The 21,796-nt window shown below is 34.9% G+C and overlaps 1 protein-coding gene across 4 annotated transcripts in view; it reads right to left on the bottom strand.

Annotated features, from left to right (window-relative positions):
- ERCC6L2 (ERCC excision repair 6 like 2) overlaps positions 1–21,796 on the bottom strand; it is a 147,906-nt gene that overhangs the window by 98,727 nt on the left and 27,383 nt on the right. For all 4 annotated transcript variants that reach the window (XM_048218348.2, XM_057305535.1, XM_026518837.4 and 1 more), the window contains exon 3: positions 7,960–8,082. In XM_048218348.2, coding sequence (XP_048074305.1) covers positions 7,960–8,082 — 123 coding nt within the window. The remainder of the gene's footprint in view (positions 1–7,959; positions 8,083–21,796) is intronic.

Genomic DNA, 21,796 nt, shown 5'->3' with positions numbered 1-21,796 from the left:
GCCCAAAGTTAGAAGAAAGAAATAACAAAGATCAGAATGGAAATAAATAAAATAGAGACTAAAAAGACATAAAAAAAAAATCAGTAAAACTAGGAGCTGCTTCTTTGAAAATATAAAACTGATAAAACTTCAGCTAGACTCACCACAAAAATAGAGGGCTCAAATAAAATCAGAAATGGAAGAGATATTATAACTGATACCACACACATACAAAGAATCATAAGAGGGTACTATGAACAATTTTGTGCTAACAAATTGGAAAATCTAAAAGAAATGTATATTTTCTAAAAACTACAACCCTCCATGACTGAATAACAAAGAAACAGAGAATCTAAATAGACCAATTACTAGTAAGATAAATTACTACTGATTTTTTAATCAGTAATCAAAAACATCCCACAAACAAAAGTCCAGTGGTTCAGTGGTGAATTCTACTGAACATTCAAAGAAGAGTCAATACAAATCCTCCTCAAACTTTTCTAAAAAATAGGAGAGAATTCATTTTACAAGTCCATCATTATACCCTGATACCAAAGCCAAACAAGGACACCACAACAAAGGAGAATTAAAAGTCAACATCCTTGATGAACTTAGTTACAAAAATCCTCTGCAAAATATCAGCTAAGTGAATTCAGAAATACATCAAAAGGATCATACACCATGATCAAGTGGGTTTTATTCCAGGGATGCAAGGATGGGATGTTAATGTTGTTCAACATCTGCAAATCAATCATATGACACAGCACATTAACAAAATGAAGAACAGGGGCCTGGGTGGCTCAGTCGTTCAGGGTCTGCCTTCAGCTCAGGGCGTGATCCCAGCATTATGGGATGGAGCCCTGCATCAGGCTCCTCCACTGGGAGCCTGCTTCTTCCTCTCCCAGTCCCCCTGCTTGTGTTCCCTCTCTCTCGCTGGCTGTTACTCTCTCTGTCAAATAAATAAATAAAATCTTGAAGAAGAAGAAGAAGAAGAAGAAGAAGAAGAAGAAAGATCACATGATCATCTCAGTAGATGATCTCAACATCCATTTATGATAAAAACTCTCAACAAAGTATAGAGGGAAAGTACTTCAACACAATAAAGGCCATATAACAAGCCACAACTAATATTATACTCAATGGTGAAAGATGAAAACTTTTCTTCTAAGATCAAGAACAAGACAAGGATGCTCACTCTCACCACTTTTATTCAATATAGTATTGGAAGTCCTAGGCAGACCAATTACGAAGGAAGGAAGGAAGGAAGGAAGGAAGGAAGGAAGGAAGAAAGGAAGGAAGGAAGGAAGGGGGGAGGGAGGAAGGAAATCCAAATTAGAAAGTAAGAAGAAAAATGTCAGTGTTTGCATATGACATGATATTGCATATAGAGACACTAAAGACTCCACCAAAAAAAACCCTGTTAGAATAAACAAGTTTTGTATAGTTGCGGGAAACAAAATCAATATACAAAAATCTGTTGCTTTTCTATATACTAACAACAAACTATCAGAAACAGCAATGAAAAAAAATCTCATTTATAATTACATCAAAACGAGTAAAATATCTAGGGATAAATTTAACGAAAGAGGTAAAAGACCTGGACGCTGAAAACTACAAGCCATTGATAAACCACAGAAGGGGCACCTGGGTAGTTCAGTCAGTTGAGTGGCCAAATTGATTTTGGCTCAGGTCATGATCTTGGGGTCCTGGGACTGAGCCAGGCATTAGACACTGTGCTCAGCGAATTAAATAAATAAATCTTTCAAAAAAGAAACTAGAGAAGACACAAAAAAATGGAAAAATATTCCATGCTATGGATCGGAAGAACAAATATTGTTGAAACGTACACACAAAGCAATCTACAGATTCAATTCAATCCCTATAAAATTCCAATGACATTTCTCACAGAATATAACAATCCTAAAATTTGTATAGAACCATAAAAGACCACGAATAGCCAAAGCAATCTTGAGAAAGAACAACAAAGCTGAATTATACTCCCTCACTTCAAACTGTTTTACAAAGCTATAGTAAACAAACAGTATGCTACTACATAACAAGAGACACATAGATCACTGGAACAAAATAAAATAACCCACACTTATATGGCCAATCAATTTATGACACAGGAGGCAAAAATATCCAATAAGAAAGGATAGTCATGTCAATGAATGGTGTTGGGTAAACTATACAGCTACAGCAAAAGAAAAAGAAATCTTATACAACACACAAAACATGAAATGGATTAAAGACTTGAATGTAAGACCCGAAACCATAAAACTCCTAGAATACATAGGCAATAAACTCCTTGACTATGGTCTTGGTGATGATTTTTTTAATGTAACTCCAAGAGCAAAGGCAAAAAAAAAAAAATTGGTTTATTTTGGATATTAACCGCTTATCATATATACGATTTGCAAATATTTTCTCCTATTTGGTTGGCTTTCTTTTCATTTTGTTGATGATATCCTTTGCTGTGCAGAAGGGATGACATCAAACTAGAAAGCTTCTGATAAGGGTTTAGTGTCCCAAATATTAATGAACACATACAATTCAATAGCCCCAAAAAAAATGCAATTTTAAAAAGGACAGAGAATCTGGATAGACATTCTTCCAAAGAAGAAAACGAGATGGCCAACAGGCACATGAAAAATATCACTAATCATCAGGGAAATGCAAATCAAAACCGCAATGAGATATCACCTCACATCTGTTAGACTGCCTATTTTCAAAATGACAAGAAATAACAAGTGTTAGTCACAATTTTAAGAAAAAGAAACCCTTATGCACTATTGGTAGGAATTTAAATTAGTGCAGCCACCATGAAAAACAAAAAATTAAAAATAGAACTACCATATCAGGACTTTCACTTCTGGGTATTTACCTAAGGAAAACAAAAATACTAATTTTGAAAAGATTTATGTACCCCCATATTCACTGCAGCATTATTTACAATAGCCAAGATATGGGAACAACTTAAGTGTCCACTGATGGATGATATAGATGATGTGATATATATGTATATGAAAATATGTACACATATATATATATACCACACACACATACACACACACACACACACACACACACACACACACGGAATATTATTCACCCATAAAAAAGAATGAAATTCTGCCATTTGTGATAACATAGATGGACCTTGATGGCATTACGGTAGGTGAAACAAGTCAGACCAAGAAAGAGAAATGTCATTTGATTTCACTTATATATGAAATCTACAAAATAAAACAAACCCAAAAAGTCAAGCTCATAGCTACAGAGAACAAGTTGATGGTTGCTAGGGCAGAAGTGTGGTATGTAACATGCATCCAGTTATAAAATAAATAATTCATGAAGATGTAATGTGCACCATGGTGACTATAGTTAATACTGTCGTGCATATTTTAAAGTTGTTAATACCATAGATCTTAAAAGTCCTCATTACAAGAAAAAAATTTTTTTTTCTAACTATGTATGGTGATAGATGTCAACTAGATTTATTTACTGTGGTGATCATTTTGCAATGTACGCAAATATCAAATCATTATGTTGCACACCTGAAATTAATATGTCATTAATACTTCAAAAAAGGCCTGAAAAAGCATGTAACTTTAACATATATAAAAACATGACCAGTTAGAACATAACATTTTAAAAATTCCATTTGTAACAGCAACCAAAAAGAAAGAATTCCTAGTTAAACAATGAACAAGAAACTAGCTCATATCTAGAAATTCTGAAGGGCAAGAAATAAGATTTAAGCAAATGATACAACCACTCTTGGATATGCAGTATTTACAGTATAAAGATGTTTATTCTCCCTACACAAATCAATAAATTCAATGTAATACCAACTAAAATATCAACAGGTTTTTAGGAGAAAACTGAGAAATTTGAAGACAAACTAATCCCACCAAACATTAAAACATATTATAAGGCAAAAAAATTAAAACTGTTTAGCACCCTAAGAGAAAAGAACAAATAAATCAATATATACCAAGAAATTAGATATCCTAGAAGAAATGGATAGATTCCCAGAAAAATATAACCCAACAAGACTGAATCATGAAGAAAGAAAATCTGAACAAATTACTAGTAAAGAGATTGAATCAGGGGCGCCTTGATGGCTCAGTCAGTTAAGCATCTGCCTTCAGCTCAGGTCATGATCTCAGGGCCCTGGGATCAAGCCCCAAGTCGGGCTCTCTGCTCAGCGGGGAGTCTGCTTCTCCCACTCCCTCAACACCTCCCCCCAACTCATGCTTACTCTCTCTCTCTAATAAATAAAATCTTAAAAAAAAAAAAAGAAGAAGAAGAGAGAGTGACTCAAGAACCAAAACCTACCAGCACAGAAAAGTCCAGGACCAGATAGCATCACTAGTGAATTCTACCAAACACTTGAAGAGGTAATGTCAATCCTTTTCAATAATCCCAAACTCATTTTTCAAGGCCAATGTTATCCTGATACCAAAGACAAGGGCATCACAAGAAAAGAAAATTACAGGCCAATATCCCTGATTAATACAAACACAAAAATCCTCAACAAAATATTAAACAAACAGATTCAACAGTACATTAAAAAGACCATACGCCATGATCAAAGTAGGATTTATTTCTTAGATGCATTGATAGTTCAACATATGGAAATCAATAAATAACAGGTTGACAAAATGAAGGATAAAAATCATATCTCAAAAGACGCAAAAAAAAACCATTTGACAAAATTCAACATCCTTTTATGATAAAACCTCTCAACAAACTGGACATAGAGAATACAGACTTCAACATAATAAAGACCACGTATGACAAGTCCACAGTTAACATCACACTCAGTCAAAAGCTGACTACTTTTCCTCTAAGACAAGACAAAGACTCCTATTCTTACCCAGTTTATTCAACATAGGAGTGGAAGTCCTAGTCAGAGCAATTAGGCAAATAAAGAAATAAGAGACACTCAAATTGGAAAGGAAGAAGTAAAACTGTCTGTTTGCAGATAACATGACATTACCCAGAAAACCCTAAAGATGCCATAAACAAAAACAAAAATAAACCTCTTCAGAACTCAGTAAAATAAATTCAGTAAATATGCAGGACACAAAATCAATATACAAAAATCAGTTGTGTTTCTATACATTAGCAATGAATTATCAGAAAAAGAAATTAAGATAACAATGCAAAATAATGGCAGAGCAATTAATTAAAGGGGAAACAATTATGCCAATCACCTGCTTCAGAGAAGCAGCACTCCACTTCCCCTACATAAAGTACTGTGTATATTTTTCCAAAGCAGAAGAACTTCTTTAGAATTCACAGTGAGTGCTGGGGCTGAGGAAGTTTCTAAATTTCAAGGTTGAAGAAAAAGTCCTATACACTTTTTTTTTTTTTTTTAAGATTTTATTTATTTGACAGAGAGACAGCCAGCGAGAGAGGGAACACAAGCAGGGGGAGTGGGAGAGGAAGAAGCAAGCTCATAGCGGAGGAGACTGATGTGGGGCTCGATCCCAGCACTCTGGGATCACGCCCTGAGCCGAAGGCAGACGCTTAACCGCTGTGCCACCCAGGCGCCCCAAAGTCCTATACACTTTCAAACAAAAAGAAAATTTTCCGTCCAAGGAAAAAATCAGTTCAGTATTGGAACCTCATCTATAATATGGAGTGACAGAAGAAAATAAAATTATTTTGGTCAAGTTTAAGAGAAAATTTTTAACCTAGAACGTTCTATACACAGATAAACTATCAACCCAGTATGACAGCAATATAAAAGTACATAAAACTTTTGAAACAATTAATTGAAGTTGTTAAATAAGCAAAAAGTGTACAAACACAAGAAGAAATGAGAAAGCTGAAAGACATAGCAGGAAATTTTAATATATTTTTCTCAGAATCTAAATGCTCAAATAAACCAAAAACAAAACAAAACAGTATTAAGAATTTTAACAATACAATTAACAACCTTGGTTAAACAGATTTATTTAGAACTATGTGGCCATAATAACGAAGAATGCACAAAATATTTGCAAACATTTTTAAATAACTGAGACTATGTAACACCACAGCATTAAAAACACCTGACCATGGATTTAACCACAAAGAAAAAAAAAAAATCAAGCCAATATTATCTGACCAACAAAAGTAGAAATCAACAACAAAGACTAAATACTCCCATCATTCTCCATCACCCAATAATATCTATTCACCTGGAAATTTTAAACTTCCCTTTAAATAGTACTTGAGTAAAAGAGAAAAACTATAGAGTCACAGAAAATTTAGAAAAGAATAATGAAAAGACAACCTTGTGAAAACTATGAACTGCAGCCAAATTGTACTCAAAAAAATATATACAACTTAGATGAAATTTATTAGAATATAAGAGAGATTAGAAATCAATACTTAAGAATTGAACTGAAGGAGATAGAAAAATAGCAGTGTATACCATAGCAAGGAATTACACACATATATATATATACATATGTGCCTATAAAAATACATAAATGCAAATATATTATAAATATATATTATATATTAATATCTTTACATAAAGTATTACTTTTCCCTGCTTTTTTCCTCTGCCCTGTTAATTATCAGAATTGACAAGATATTAATAAATTCTGCACTGACATTTAGAATCAAGTAACAACTGAAAACAGGACTACAAACAGTACTTGAACTCTAGAAGATTTAAAGACACAGTAAGAATATGCTTTAAAGGGGAGGGGAGGGAAAGATAAAACAAGACAAAATCAGAGAGGAGACAAACCATAAGAGACTCTTAATCATAGGAAACAAACTGAGGGTTGCTGGGAAGGAGTGGGGTGGGGTACAGGGTAACTGGGTAACGGACATTAAGGAGGGCACGTGATGTAATGAGCCCTAGGTGTTACATAAGACTGATGAATCACTGAACTCTACCTCTGAAACTAATAATATACTATATGTTAGTTGAATTTCAAAAAAAATAATAAATTAAAAATAAAATAAAATGGCTCAGGTTAAAAAAAAAAGAGTATGCTTTAAAAAAAAGAAAATTATAATACTTCCTTAGGATCAAATCAAATTTGACACAGGATGTATTTATAATATTAAAAATAAGAAAAATTTTAAAGTAATTATAATACCATAAGCCAATACTTCTCAAAATTTTGTACTAAAATTCCCCAATGATAGACAATAGTAAATTGGCCTCAGCAAACTTGTGTATAAGACTCTATTATAGATGAGACTGTTTAAAACTTGACTTGTAGAAAGTGATTGCTTACATAATAAAATAAAGATGTCATAAAATCACTTCATCTTTATTTCTATCCAGTTTACTGAGAATATAAAAATCAGACACAAAAGTGTACTTTTTCTTGCATTTCATTATTTTATTAGAAATCTCTTATTTTTTATGAATCATATATGAGATATTTATAAACATGTATTTACAAAGGAGAAAGCTGAAATATAGATAAGAATAGCATTTATTGTCACAAGGGCAGAGACAAAGACACGCCTGGACCTCAGTCTTTCTAATTCCAACTTCAACGGTCCTTGTGTAGGAAGAATTTGTTTCAGATTTTCAGGATGTAATTAGTCTGCTAAACAACTTTATCAATGACATACCTTTGTTATCAATATCTATAACTGTCTCCCTTTCATTATCACATAAATAAAACACAATATAATGGACTTTAACTTTACATACACATTTATGGACATTTAACAAATTAACGAAAGTAAATCATATAAATCCAGCCAAGAAAAAGACTGAAAACCTCCAAAAAATTTAAGCTAAAATTGTATTTTGCCATTTTGAGAGTCAGTCATACTTAATTTGAGGATGAAACTGATAATCTTTCAAGAATTAGGTATATAAAACAAATATTTTAATAACGTCTTTAACTTAAAATGTTTTGAATTTATACTATAATGTGTGCTGTTTACAAGTTTCTATATACTTTTCCAATACCAGCTTCATGAGCTGTATGTTTTTAAACATCTTACTTTTTTTGCTATAGAACAAGGGGGCTCCTTTTTCATACTTCTTAGTAAAAACTCCGGCATGTTGTTTTCAATATCTTCACGAGTTCCCTTTTTATGCAAAACTGCAGCCAAAAATGAAATAACCTGGGAGGAAAAAAAAAAAAAAACCTTTTTAATTACTGTGTAAATGCTTCAAGATGGACAAAATGTTATGGCTTACATGATTAACTACTCAATTAGTGAAAATCTGAGTATGTACAAATAGATTTGTTACAGGGAAAAAAACATGAAATAGTAGTATTGGTTTTCTTTATATATATTAACAAACAAATGTACAGTACACATTACCCTTGAATACAGTAAAAAAGAATTTTCACATGGCTATCTCTTCCACGATAAGTTCTACCTACTCAATGAATTCCTTCTTGATCTCATTAGTTGGGACATTACCTTCTTGTTTGTCTCTCTCCATGGAAACTATCTCAGAATAAACTATATACGTTCTTTATTTCTTATATAAAATAAACCCCTTGGGTTTATTTGGCTCATAAAGTTGTGCACTTCTGTTTATCTAAAAATTATAGATGGAATGATACAATGCTATTTTAAGATAGACTAATTCATCAATATACACACCACTTGAAATAACAGCTATTCTCTAAATATCAAGTAAGAAATAAAGAGACATAATAAAGGAAATATAACCTCACATAATGAAGAGCAAGAAATATTTAATCAATTGGACTTTGGTTCAAATTTCAGTCTTAGTTGCTTGGCAGTTATGTAAACTTGGGCAAGTTAATCTCTTTGAATAACTGTAAAAATACATGAAAATAGCAAAAATAAATATTTGCAGTTATTTTAAAAATTGGGGGGGGGGCGCCTGGGTGGCGCAGTCGTTAAAGCGTCTGCCTTCGGCTCAGGGCGTGATCCCGGCGTTCCGGGATCGAGTCCCACATCAGGCTCCTCTGCTGGGAGTCTGCTTCTTCCTCTCTCACTCGCCTGCTGTGTTCCCTCTCTCTCTGGCTGTCTCTCTGTCACATAAATAAATAAAATCTTTAAAAAAAAAAAAAAAAAAAAAAAAAAAAAAAAATAAAAATTGGGGGGAAAGTATTTGAGGTATCCATATGGGGGAAAAGAATCATTACTTTAGAAAAATGAATCATATAAATATTAAAACCTAAAGAAAAAATATGAGATTAGAAAAACTCAAAAAAATAATGTTTTTTAAAATGAGAATGGTTACCTACCATCTCAATCCCAAATGACAAAGAAAAAAGAATAGTGTAAGAGAAGTATTTGATGAGATAAAAGCTGAAAACTTCTAAAACCTGATTAAAAAAAAACAATAACAAGCCATATATTCCAGATCTGCTAAGAACATCAAACCAATAAATAAGTAAATAAATAAGTTATCAATTCACAAGTAGGTGTTTTGTAGAAAAACTGCTCAAAACTTGAGACCAAAAATATATATTTTATGTATACATACATACATATATATGTGTATACATACATTATACACCTTAAAAGCACAAAGAAAACACAATAGACTACCTATCAAAAAGCAATAAGTAGACAAATAGCTGATCTTGCAGCAAAAACAATGCAAGACACTATATGATAGACTGATATTTTCAAAACGGTAAAGGAAATAAAAGCAACCTAGTTTTATAGCCAGTAAAGATATTATTCAAGAATAAAGATGAAGGTATTTTTCAGACAAACAAAAACTGAACAAATTCCTCATCAAAAGAGCCACAGTAAAGGAAATAATCAATGGATGTTTTCAGGCACAAGGAAAATTATCTGATGTAGATGCTCAGTGAAGCAGGAAAAACTTAAGAGCAACAAAAATGGTAAACATATAGAAAATATAAATATTAACATTATTCAACAAAACTAAAATGTCTTCTTGAAATTAAATAAAAGCATTAAAAGATATGACAACACATGTATTTGAGTCTGAAAGTGTAGTTACAACATTCTGATGTCCTTATGCTGTTCAGGGGGAAATAAAAGTTCTAATTTATATTAGATTTTTTGTTAAGTCAAGAATGTCTCTTATAATCTCTGGGGTAACCACTAGAAGGAAAATACATCAATGTGTAAGTAGTAACCTACTTATAAGAGAAAATAATATGAAATAATCTATCCAAAAGGAGGCAAAAAAGAAGATTAAAATAAACGTAGGTGACATACAAAAAATAAAAAGCAATAATAAAATAGTAGGTTTAAATCCAAATATATTAGAAACCACATTTCATGGAGGGGACTAAACGTTACAATTAAAAGACAAAGATCGTCAGTCCATAGAATATATATGCCATTTACACATGCAAAAAAAAAAAATTTAAAACAAGGAATAGAAAAAGTTGTTAAGTGGGGCGCCTGGGTGGCACAGCGGTTAAGCGTCTGCCTTCGGCTCAGGGCGTGATCCCGGCGTTCTGGGATCGAGCCCCACATCAGGCTCCTCCGCTATGAGCCTGCTTCTTCCTCCCCCACTCCCCCTGCTTGTGTTCCCTCTCTCACTGGCTGTCTCTATCTCTGTCGAATAAATAAATAAAATCTTTAAAAAAAAAAAAAAAAAAAAAAAGTTGTTAAGTAAAAAAATGAAAAGAACTTGTGAACAAAAACCAAAAGAAAATTGATATAGCTCTATTAATAGACTCTATGGCAAAAACATTGCTAAATTAAAAAGATACACTTCATGCTTGATACTGATTAAAAAATTAATTCACGTGGAAGTTATAACTAGTGTAAATTAAACAAAGAAAAAAAGTTTACTGAAACAAAAGTAGACAAATCTATAGCATAATGGTAAGATTTTGAAATAACTCAGCAAGAAAAAATAAAATAATCCATAAAGAAAGAGAATATTTGAATAACGTGGTTAGCAAACATGACCTAATGAACATCTGATCAAACACTGTACACTACTGCAAAACATAGTTTCATTTAAAGTACACATGAGGGGTACCTGGGTGGCTCAGTCAATTAAGTGTCTGCCTTCATGATCTCAGGATCCTGGTATTGAGCTCTGTGTAGGGCTCCCTGCTCAGTGGGGAGTCTGCTTCTCCCTCTCCCTCTGCCCCTATGCCCCCTCCCTGGTCGTGCTCTCTCTCTCTCTCTCTCTCACTCTCTCTCAAATAAAAAAAATCTTTTAAAAATTAATAAAGTATACATGAAATATTTACCAAAGGTCATGGAGCAAATCTCAATATGTTTCAATAGAAATATTATAGAATATGTTCTTTGATGTGAGAAACTAGAAATAACAAAAGTTTAAGAAGAAAATCCACAAATATTTATAAAGTAAGAAATATACTTCAAAAAAGAAATATATTTGAAAGTATATTAGAATAAGGGGCACCTGGGTGGCTCAGTCAGTTAAGTATCTGCCTTTGGCTCAGGTCATGATCTCAAGGTCCTAACTGGTGTAAGGTGGTATCCCAATGTGGTTTTGTTTTGAATTTCCCTGATGGCTAATGATTTTGAACATTTTTTCATGTGTCTGTTAGCCATTTGTATGTCTTCATTGGAAAAGTGTCTGTTCATATCTTCTGCCCATTTTATGATTTATTTGTTTCTTGTGTATTGAGTTTGAGTTCTTTGTAGATCTTGGATACCAGTCTTTTATCTGTAGTGTTATTTGCAAATATCTTCTCCTATTCCGTGGACTGCCTCTTAGTTTTTTTGACCATTTCCTTGGCTGTGCAGAAGCTTTTTATCTTGATGAAGTCCCACAAGTTCATTTTTTCCTTTGCTTCTTTTGCCTTTGGAGATGTGTCATGAAAAAGGTTGCTGTGGCCAATGTCAAAGAGGTTGCTGCCTATGTTCTCCTCCAGGATTTTGATGGATTCCTGTCTCACATCGAGGTCTTTCATCCATTTGGAGTTTATCTTTGCGTATGGTGTGAGAGAGTGGTCAAGTTTCATTCTTTTGCATGTAGCTGTCCAATTTTCCCAGCACCATTTATTGAAGAGACTGTCTTTTTTCCTGTTTGTCAGGATGTTTTTTCCTGCTTTATCAAAGATTAGTTGCCCAAAGAGCCGAGGGTCCATTTCTGGGTTCTCTATTCTGTTCCATTGGTCTATGTGTCTGTTTTTGTGCCAGTACCATGCTGTCTTTGTGATCACAGCTTTGTAGTATAGCTTGAAATCTGGCAACGTGATGCCCCCAGCTTTGTTTTTCCTTTTCAACAATTCCTTGGCGATTCGGGGCCTTTTCTGGTTCCACAGAAATTTAAGGGCTGTTTGTTCCAGTTCTTTGAAAAATGTCATTAGTATTTTGATCGGGATCACACTGAAAGTGAAGATTGCTCTGGGTAGCATAGACATTATAACTATGTTAATTCTTCCAATCCAGAGCATGGAATATTTTTCCATCTTTTTCTGTCTTCTTCAATGTCTTTCAAGAGTGATTTGCAGTTTCTAGAATATAGATCCTTTATGTCTCTCGTTAAGTTAATTCCGAGATAATGTAAGATTTTTGGTGGTATTGTAAATGGAAAGAATTCCCTAATTTCTCTTTCTTCAGTCTCATTGTTCGTGTATAGAAATGCAACTGATTTCTGAGCATTGATTTTGTATCCCGTCACATTACTGAATTGCTCTATAACTTCTAGTAGTTTGGGGGTGGATTCTTTTGGGTTTTCCATATACAGTATTATGTCATCTGCGAAGAGAGACAGTTTGACTTCTTTGCCGATTTGGATACCTTTTATCCCTTTTTGTTGTCTGATTGCTGTTGCAAGGACTTCTAGTACTCTGTTGAATAAAAATGGCGAGAGTGGGCATCCTTGTCGTGTTCCTGATCTTAAGGAAAAGGCTTCCAGCTTTTCCTCATTGAGAATGATATTCGCTGCAGGCTTTTCATAGATGCTTTTTATGAAATTGAGGAATGTACCCTCTAACCCTACACTCTGAAGGGTTTTAATCAGGAAAGGATGCTGTATTTTGTCAAATGCTTTTTCTGCATCAATTGAGAGGATAATATGGTTCTCGACTCTTTTCTTGTTGCTATGATCTATCACACTGATCAATTTGCGAATGTTGAACCACACTTGCATCCCAGGGAGGAATCCCACTTGGTCGTGATGGATTATCCTTTTAATGTACTGTTGGATCCTATTAGCTAGGATCTTGTTGAGAATTGTGGTGTCCATATTCATGAGGGATATCGGTCTGTAATTCTCCTTTTTGATGGGGTCTTTGCCTGGTTTGGGGATCAAGGCAATACCAGCCTCACAGAATGAGTTTGGTAGTTTTCCTTCTGTTTCTGTTTTTTGAAACAGCTTCAGGAGAATAGGTATTATTTCTTCTTTGAATATTTGGTAGAATTCCCCAGGGTATCCATCAGGCCCTGGAGTCTGGTATTTCGGGAGGTTTTTGATCACTGCTTCAATCTCTTCATAATTATTTGGTCTGTTTAAAAAAATCAATTTCTTCCTGTTTCAGTCTTGGTAGTTTATAGGTTTCCAGGAAGGCATCTGTTACTTCCAGGTTGTTTAATTTATTGGCATAAAGTTGTTGATAAAAGTTTCTAATGATCCTTCCTATTTCATTGGTGTTGGTTGTGACCTCTCCCTTTTCATTCATAATTTTATTAATTTGGGTCCTTTCTCTACTCTTTTGAATAAGCCTTGCCAATGGCTTATCGATCTTATTTATTCTTCCAAAGAACCAGCTTCTAGTTCTGTTGATCTGCTCTAGTGTGCTCCTGGTATCTAATTTATTGTTGTCTGCTCTAATCATGATCACCTGCTTTCTTGTGCATGGGTTAGGCCTGTTCTTCTGTTCCAGCTCCAGCTTGTTGAGGTGAGAATATAAAAACTGCATTTTAGATTTTTCTATTCTTTTGAGTGAGGCTTGGATCTCTATGTATTTTCCCCTTAGGACTGCGTTTGCAGTGTCCCTTAAGTTTTGGACCGTTGTGTTTTCATTCTCGTTGGTCTCCATAAATTGTTTAAATTGATTTTTAATTTCCTGGTTTATCCAATCATTCTTGAGCAGGATGGTTCTTAGTTTCCAAGTGTCTGAGTTTCTTCCAAATTTTTCCTTGTGATTGAGCTCCAATTTCAAAGCATTGTGGTCTGAGGATATGCAGGGAATAATTTCAGTCTTTTGGTATCGGTTCAGACCTGTTTTGTGACCCAGTATATAGTCTATTCTGGAGAATGTTCCATGTGTATTCAAAAAGAATGAGTATTCTGTTGTTCTGGCGTGTAGTGTTCTATATATATCTACGAGGTCCAACTTGTCTAGTATGGCATTCAAAGCTCTCATTTCTTTGTTGATTTTCTGCTTAGGTGATCTGTCTATTGCCGATAGTGGAGTGTTGAGGTCCCCTACTATTAACATATTTTTATGTATATGTCTCTTTATTCTGGTTAAGAGTTGGCTTGTGTATCTTGCTGCTCCCTTGTTGGGGGCATAGATATTTATAATTGTCATATCCACGTGTTGGATACATCCTTTAAGAATAATATAGTGTCCTTCTGTATCTCTAACTACAGTCTACAGTTTAAAATCTAATCTGTCTGATATGAGGATTGCTAACCCAGCTGTCTTTTGAGGTTCATTGGCATGAAAAATGGTTTTCCATCCCTTCACTTTCAGTCTGGATGTATCTTTAGGTTCAAGATGAGTCTCTTGTAGACAGCAAATGGATGGGTCATGTCTTTTTATCCAATCTGCAACTCTGTGGCAGATCATATGGTTTTTATGGGAGCATTTAGGCCATTTGCATTGAGAGTGATTATTGAGAGATATGTTTTTAATGATGTCATGTTGCCTGTAAAGTCTTTGTTTCTATAGATTGTAAATTTCTGTTCTGTATCACTCTTGGGGCCTTTTTACTTTTATAGAACCCCCCTTAATATCTCCTGTAGGGCTGGTTTCGTGGCTCTGAAATTGGTCAGTGTCTGGCGATCCTGGAAGGTCCTTATCTCCCCACCAATTCTGAATGACAACCTTGCTGGATAAAGGATCCTTGGCTGCATGTTTTTCTCGGATAGAGCTTTAAAAATATCCTGCCAACCTTTCCTCTCATTCCAGGTCTGTGTAGACAGATCTGACGTAATTCAGATATTTTTGCCTCTGTACGTGAGAAATTTCTTTGCCCTGGCCACTTTCAATACCGTATCCTTGGATCTAACATTTGCGAATTGCACTATGACGTGATGTGTATAGGTTTGTCGTGGTTGACCTTGGGCGGGGTCCTCTCTGCCTTTTGGACACAAATGCTTGTTTCCTTTGCTAGATTAGGGAAGTTCTCAGCTACAATTGTTTCAAATATCTCTTCTAGACCTCTCTCTTTCTCCACCCCCTCGGGGATGCCGATGATTCTGACATTGGAACGTTTCATTGAGTCAGTAATCTCCCGTAACCTACATTCTTGAGATTGGATTTTTTTGAGCCAAGTTTATATTTTAGCTTTCTCTTCTACCTTTCCATCCTCCAATTCACTAATTTGTTCTTCTGTCTCATTTACCCTGGCCATCAGAGAATCTAGTTTTGACTGCATTTCATTCATAGCATTTTTAATTTCTGCCAGATTTGCTCTCATTTCTGCCCTTAGAGATTCTATATTCTCTTTAATATTTTCATTAATATTTGTTTCAAGTCTACACATTATCTTGACCATTGTTACTCTGAACTCCATTTCTAATAATTTGGTTATATCCATATCCATCAGTTCTGTGGCAGAGGCCACAGACTCATTATCTTTTCTTTGCTGGGGGGGATTTCTCCTTCCTGTCATTCTGATGAGGCGAGGTTGCGGGGTTGCCCAGAGCCCAAATTATTGACCAGGACCCAGGCAGTGTGCACTTGTTTTATAGGGACCTTAGGGATGTGGGCTTCTTGATTTTTCAGCCTGCCTTCTGGCAGAGGGGCCTGCTGCGCTGATATTCAGGCAACCCTGTTTGGGTAGAGTCTCCCTGTCCCCTGCGAGGAGGGATGGGGATTGGCACAATGTGAGCTGGTAATCCGGGCTTTTGTTCGATGGTGGCTTTCCCTGGCGGTTTTCTGTGGCTCTTCTGAGAGTCAGAGCAGCATTGGCTGAATCGTAGCCTCTGTCTCAGAACAGAGATCGCAGTCCGCTCTTCACCTAGCTCTCCTGGCCTCTTTAACTGTTTCTGTTGGTGCTGCTAAACCCTGCAGCATCCCAGGTTGTGCACCCTACAGCCAGTGTCCCAGCCCTCACTACCAGGGCCCGCACGTCTCTGTCCTTTGTGATTCTAACACTGCCAGCCGACCCTGGTTCCTGTGCGCGCTCCCGAGCTCTCTGTTTCAGTGTGGTTCGCATGCACTCTGAGTGCCGGTTTTCAGTCTGGTTGTGCATGCTCCTGAACTCCCGGTATCAGTCCAGTTCCAGTGAGTGCTCTGGGGCTCCAGTTTTCAGTCAGGTCGCATGCGCGTGGTCCCAAGCTCCAGGTATCAGTTCGGTTCCCGTGAGCGCTCGGAGTTCCGGTTGGCAGTCTGGTCGCACATGCATTCCCAGGCTCACGGTCTCAGTCTGCTCTCTCGCGGGTGCCGGTCTGCGAGTCTGGCCCGCTCCCCAGTGCAGGTGGCTACTGCTTCCCGGCGCCCGAGCATGGATGCTCCCCCCTGCCTTCCCTTTATCTTCCGATATCTGTGCACAGATTCACGCTCCCCGCTTTGTACCTCAATACTCAGCGCTGGAGATGTTCATTTGTAGAGATCCAGATGTATCTTCTTGCGTCTCAGGCTGATCCCATGGGTTTTCAGGATGGTCTGGTACATATCCAGCTTGACTCAGGGACCCAGCTGAAAAAGGGGACCCCTACTCCTCTGCCATCTTTTCCCTCCTCTCTATTTCTACTCTTTCATTTCTGATTTTGAGTCCTCTTTTTTTTTCTTTTTTTTCCCCTTTTTTTTATGAATCTGGCTAAAGGTTTATCAATTTTGTTGGTCTTTTCAAAGAACCAACTTCTAGCATCATTGATCTGTTCTATTGGTTTTTGTTTGTTTACTTACTATTTTGTTTATTTCTGCTACACAAGACACAGTTTAAATATTAAGACACAGATAGCTTGAAATAAAGGAACGCAAAAAAGCATACCTTGCAAACAGCAAGCTGTTTGAATATCAGAATGACTACCTTAATATCAGATAAAGTAGATTTCAAGTAGTATTACCAGAAATAGAGAGACATTTCATAAAAATAGCAGGGTCAATTCTTCATTGAAGACATAGTAATTATAAATAAAGATGTATGACCCAAATAACAGAATTTCAAAATACATGAAAGGAAATTGACAAAATTAAAGGGAGAAATAGACAAACCCCAATGACAGATTTTAACTTCCCTCTCTCAGTAATACTAAAAACAAAGAAAATCTGAGTATTATCAATTGACTTGATTTACTGATATTTACATTATATATTTATATATATTATAGATATATATTAGATATATAGGTAGATACAGATATATATAATATATATATTATATATTTATAGAACACTACAACCAACTGCAGAATGCATATTCTTTTCAAATGTACATATAGTATGTTCAAGAAAATGGGCCATAAAAAAAAAAACCTCAATACATTTTTTAAAATATTGAAATCTTCTAGAATGTATTCTCTAACCACTATGGAATTAGAAATCATTATTGATGAAATATCTAGGAAAAAATATTATTGGCAAATCAAGCACACTTGTAAATAACTCAAGAACCAAAGAAAAAAATCTCAAGAAAAATTATAAAATAATTTGAATTACATGAAAATGAAAATATAACATATCAAAATTTATGGAATACAGATAAAGCGAAGTTCAAACATAAAAACAGGGCATCAGAAGATAGGTATGAAATTAACGACCCAAGGTTCTACTTTAACAAGCTAGAAATTGAAGAGCGAAATACATCCAAAGTAAGCAGTAGGAAAATAACAGAAATAATTGCAGAAATCAATGAAACACCAATGAAACAACAAATTAACAAAGCTAAAAATTGGCTCTTTGCAAAGACCAACAAAATCAGTAAACCTCATTGGGCTATCAACAATAAAACAGAGGGGCACCTGAGTGGCTCAGCCGGTTATGAGTCTGCCTTGGGCTCAGGTCATAATCCCAGGTTCTGGGAATCAAAGCCACGCATAGGGCTCCCTGCTCAGCAGGGAGTCTGTTTCTCCCTCTCCCTCCGCCTCTGCGCCTCCCCTGACTCAGGCCCACATGCACTCTGTCTCTCTCAAATAACAAAATAAAATCTTTTAAAAAAACAGAATATAAAATATTCACTTTAAAAATGCAGAGGTATCACTCAAATCCTACAAACACTAAATGAGTGAAAGGAAAACCATGGAAATCTCTGTCAATCAATTTGACAATGTAGATGAAATGGATAAATTCCTTGAAACATACAATGTACCAAACGAATACAGCAAGAAGCAAAAAATCTTAATAGCTTCATATCTATTAAAGTAATTGAATCTATTATCAAAAACCTTCCCTAAAAGAAAATTCCAGGTCCAAAAGATGTCACTAGTAAATTCTATCAAATATTTAAGTATAAAATAACAGAAACTGTACCCAATTCTTTTAGAAAAAAGAGGAGGAGGAAACACTTCTCTATTTTATGAGGTCTGCATAACTTCAATACCAAAACCAGACAAACATAATATGAGAAAAATATAGACCAATATCCATAATAAAGGCAAAAATTCTTGAAATATTAACCAATTAAATCTAGCAAATATAAAAACAATACCTCATGATTAAATTGAGTTTATGTCAAAAATATAAAACTAGTTTAAGATTAAAGACCAATCAATATAAATCATATTGATTCATATAGAATGTCAACAGAGAAAAGGAGAAAAAATTATGATCTCAATGGATACAGAAAACATATTTGATAAAATTCAATACACAGTAACTACCAAAAAACCCTCAGAAATTAGGACTAGAAGGAAACATCCTACATCTGATAAAAGATAGTATGAAAATCCTACAGCTAACATACTTAATGTTAAAATATTGAATGCTTTCTCTCTAAGACAGGAATGAGATAAAGATGTCACTGTTTCTATTCAAATTGTCCTGGAATCCTACCTAGCCAGTGAAATAAGGCAAGAAATAGAAATAAAAGACATAAAAAGTAAAGAAGTAAACTGTCTCTATTTGTGGATGACATACACTGTTTGCATAGAAAAGCCTAAGGCATCTACCAAACAACTACTAGAACTAGTAAGTGATGAATTTAGCACGGCGGCAGGATATGAGCTCAATATACAAAAATAAATTTGACTTTTATATACTAGCAGCAAAAAATTAGGATATTAAATTTAAAATTCCACTAACAATAGATAAAAAATATACAATTATATATAACAAAATATGTGTGAGGCCCACAGACACAACTATAAAGCCCTGCTGAGAGAAATTAAAGACTTAAATTAATGGAGCTATCATTCCATGTTAATTCTCCCCAAACTGTTTTATAAATTCAATATAATTAAACTCCATAATCCTAATAAAATCCTAAAAGATCTGTTCATGGAACTTGACAAACTGATTAAAACTTTACATCAAAATAAAAAGTGTTACGTAAAGATATACAAGGTACAGCAAGAAAGTAATAACACAAAATTGAGTATAAGGATAGTCAAATGGAACAAGACCATTCTCATCTTTTTGTTCTATACCATTGTTCAGTTTGACTATCCTTATACTCAGTTTTGTTAATTACTTACTTACATATAGACAAACAACTCAGTTTAAAGATGGGCAAAGGACTTGTATCTTAATCACTTTGGGGCACTATAACAAATTACCATAGACTGCATGGTTTAAACAACACTTACTTCTCACAGTTCTACAATCTAGTTCAAGATCAAAGCTTGGCAGATCTGTTATCTGGTGAAAGCTTACTTCCTGGTTTACAGATGGCTTGCAGTCTTCTTCTTGTATCCTCAGATTACAGAGAGCAGAGAGAGAAAGCAAACTTTCTCCTATCTCTTGTTAACAATGTCACTAATCTCGTCACTAATCTCATCCCTAATCACTCCCAAAGACCCCATCTCCAAATAACACTATTCACATTGGGGATTAGAGTCTCAACACATGCAATTGGAGGGGGACACAAACACTCAGTCTACATACCAACTTGAATACATACTTCTCCAAAGAAGATAGATAGATAGATAGATAGATAGAGAGAGAGAGAGAGAGATGGCCAAAAAGCACATGGAAAGTTTTAACATCATAGGTCACTATAGAAATGCAAATCAAAACCCCAATGCACTAGAATGGCTACAATGAAGAAAGTAAAATAATACGTATTAACAAGGATGTGCAGAAACAGGAAACTTACACATTGCTGGTGGGAATATAAAATGGTATAGCCACTGCAGAAAATGTTATAGCAGCTCCTCAGAAGAATAAACATGGAAATACCATATGATCTAGTGATTCTACTACTAGGTATATAAACAACAGAAATGAGAGCTATGTCCACATAGCTTGCACATGATAGCAGCGTTTTTCATAACAGCCAAAAGGTAGAAACAATCCAAATGTCTACCAAAGGATAAACTGAAAACCAAATTGTGGTATTTACATACAGTAGAGTATTTCTAAGCCATAAAAGGAATGAAGTACTGATATATGGTACAACTTGGATAAGCCTTGAAAACATGATACTAAATGAATGAAAGAAGCCAGGCACAAATGGTCACAATTGTAATGATTCCTTTTACATGAAATATTCAGGAAAGGCAAATCCGTATAGATAAAAGGCCAATGGTTGTCAGGGAAATGAAGGTAATTATTTGTAGGGCGTTCTGTGCTAATGAAAAATTTTAAAACAGAGAGATGGGGTTGTGCAATATTGTGAATGCACTAAATGACTTGTATACTTCAAAATGGTTAATTTATGTTATGTGAACTTTGCCTCAATAAAAAAATCTAAAATATACCTTACATTTTTATGAGAGACATTTGTGCATTTAAGGTATAATCAGCATTATTTTAGTTCTTGAAAAAAGTTTTAAAAACCCCATGTAAAATGTCAAGTTAATACATATTAATAATTCAATAAACAGGAGTTGTTTTGTTAGGATCATTCCACTGAGGTAAGGAGACTTGCAGACAATCTTGTATATCACAATAAATAAAGTAGATTATTCAGTACATTATGTTATCTAAAAGATTATAAAATAATGATATATAAGAATGGTCAAAACTTGTGCTGAGTTTTAAAATATTCTAACAAAATCTGCATTCCTGACCCAAATTGTGTAATGCAGGAGTTTGGAGTTGGACCAACCAGTTTTATACTATGTGACCTCGGGCAATTTAAATAATGTATCAATAAACTTCAATTTTTTCAACAATAAATTGGGGGTAATAATGCCTAATTAACATGTATGCTTAACAGAAAATGTCTATCATAGAGCCTAACATGTAGGGATCATTAAACATAAACTATAACACATGATTACCTAATCCAACTTAAAACTCATTAATCCATTCAATAAAAATATATTCATTAACTAATACACGCCAGGTACTGTGCTAGGTGCTAGAAAAGTTTAGATGAAAGGCTTATTTGTATCTGCCAGCAGTTCGAAAGCCAGTTGATTTGGGGGTGGGGCACACTGGGAAAGGAGATGAGTTGAGGAAGCATGGCTGAAAAAAAAACTGATGAACAGAAAATAGTTATTAAATTCAGCAAGAGATTGATGTAAGCAAAATAGCTGATGGAGAACTCAGACTAAAGGAGGCAGAAAGAATGTTTCACAAATGACGGAGTGAAAGCATCGGACAGCAATGAAAAGTTGAGGCAACTGGGTATTGACTAGAACGGGACATGAGGAAACTCT

The sequence above is a fragment of the Ursus arctos genome, unplaced genomic scaffold (genome assembly GCF_023065955.2).
Source record: "Ursus arctos isolate Adak ecotype North America unplaced genomic scaffold, UrsArc2.0 scaffold_33, whole genome shotgun sequence".
Classification (NCBI taxonomy): domain Eukaryota; kingdom Metazoa; phylum Chordata; class Mammalia; order Carnivora; family Ursidae; genus Ursus; species Ursus arctos.
The sequence above is the reverse complement of the archived record's forward strand: the minus strand, read 5'-3'. Positions and strand labels throughout refer to the sequence as shown.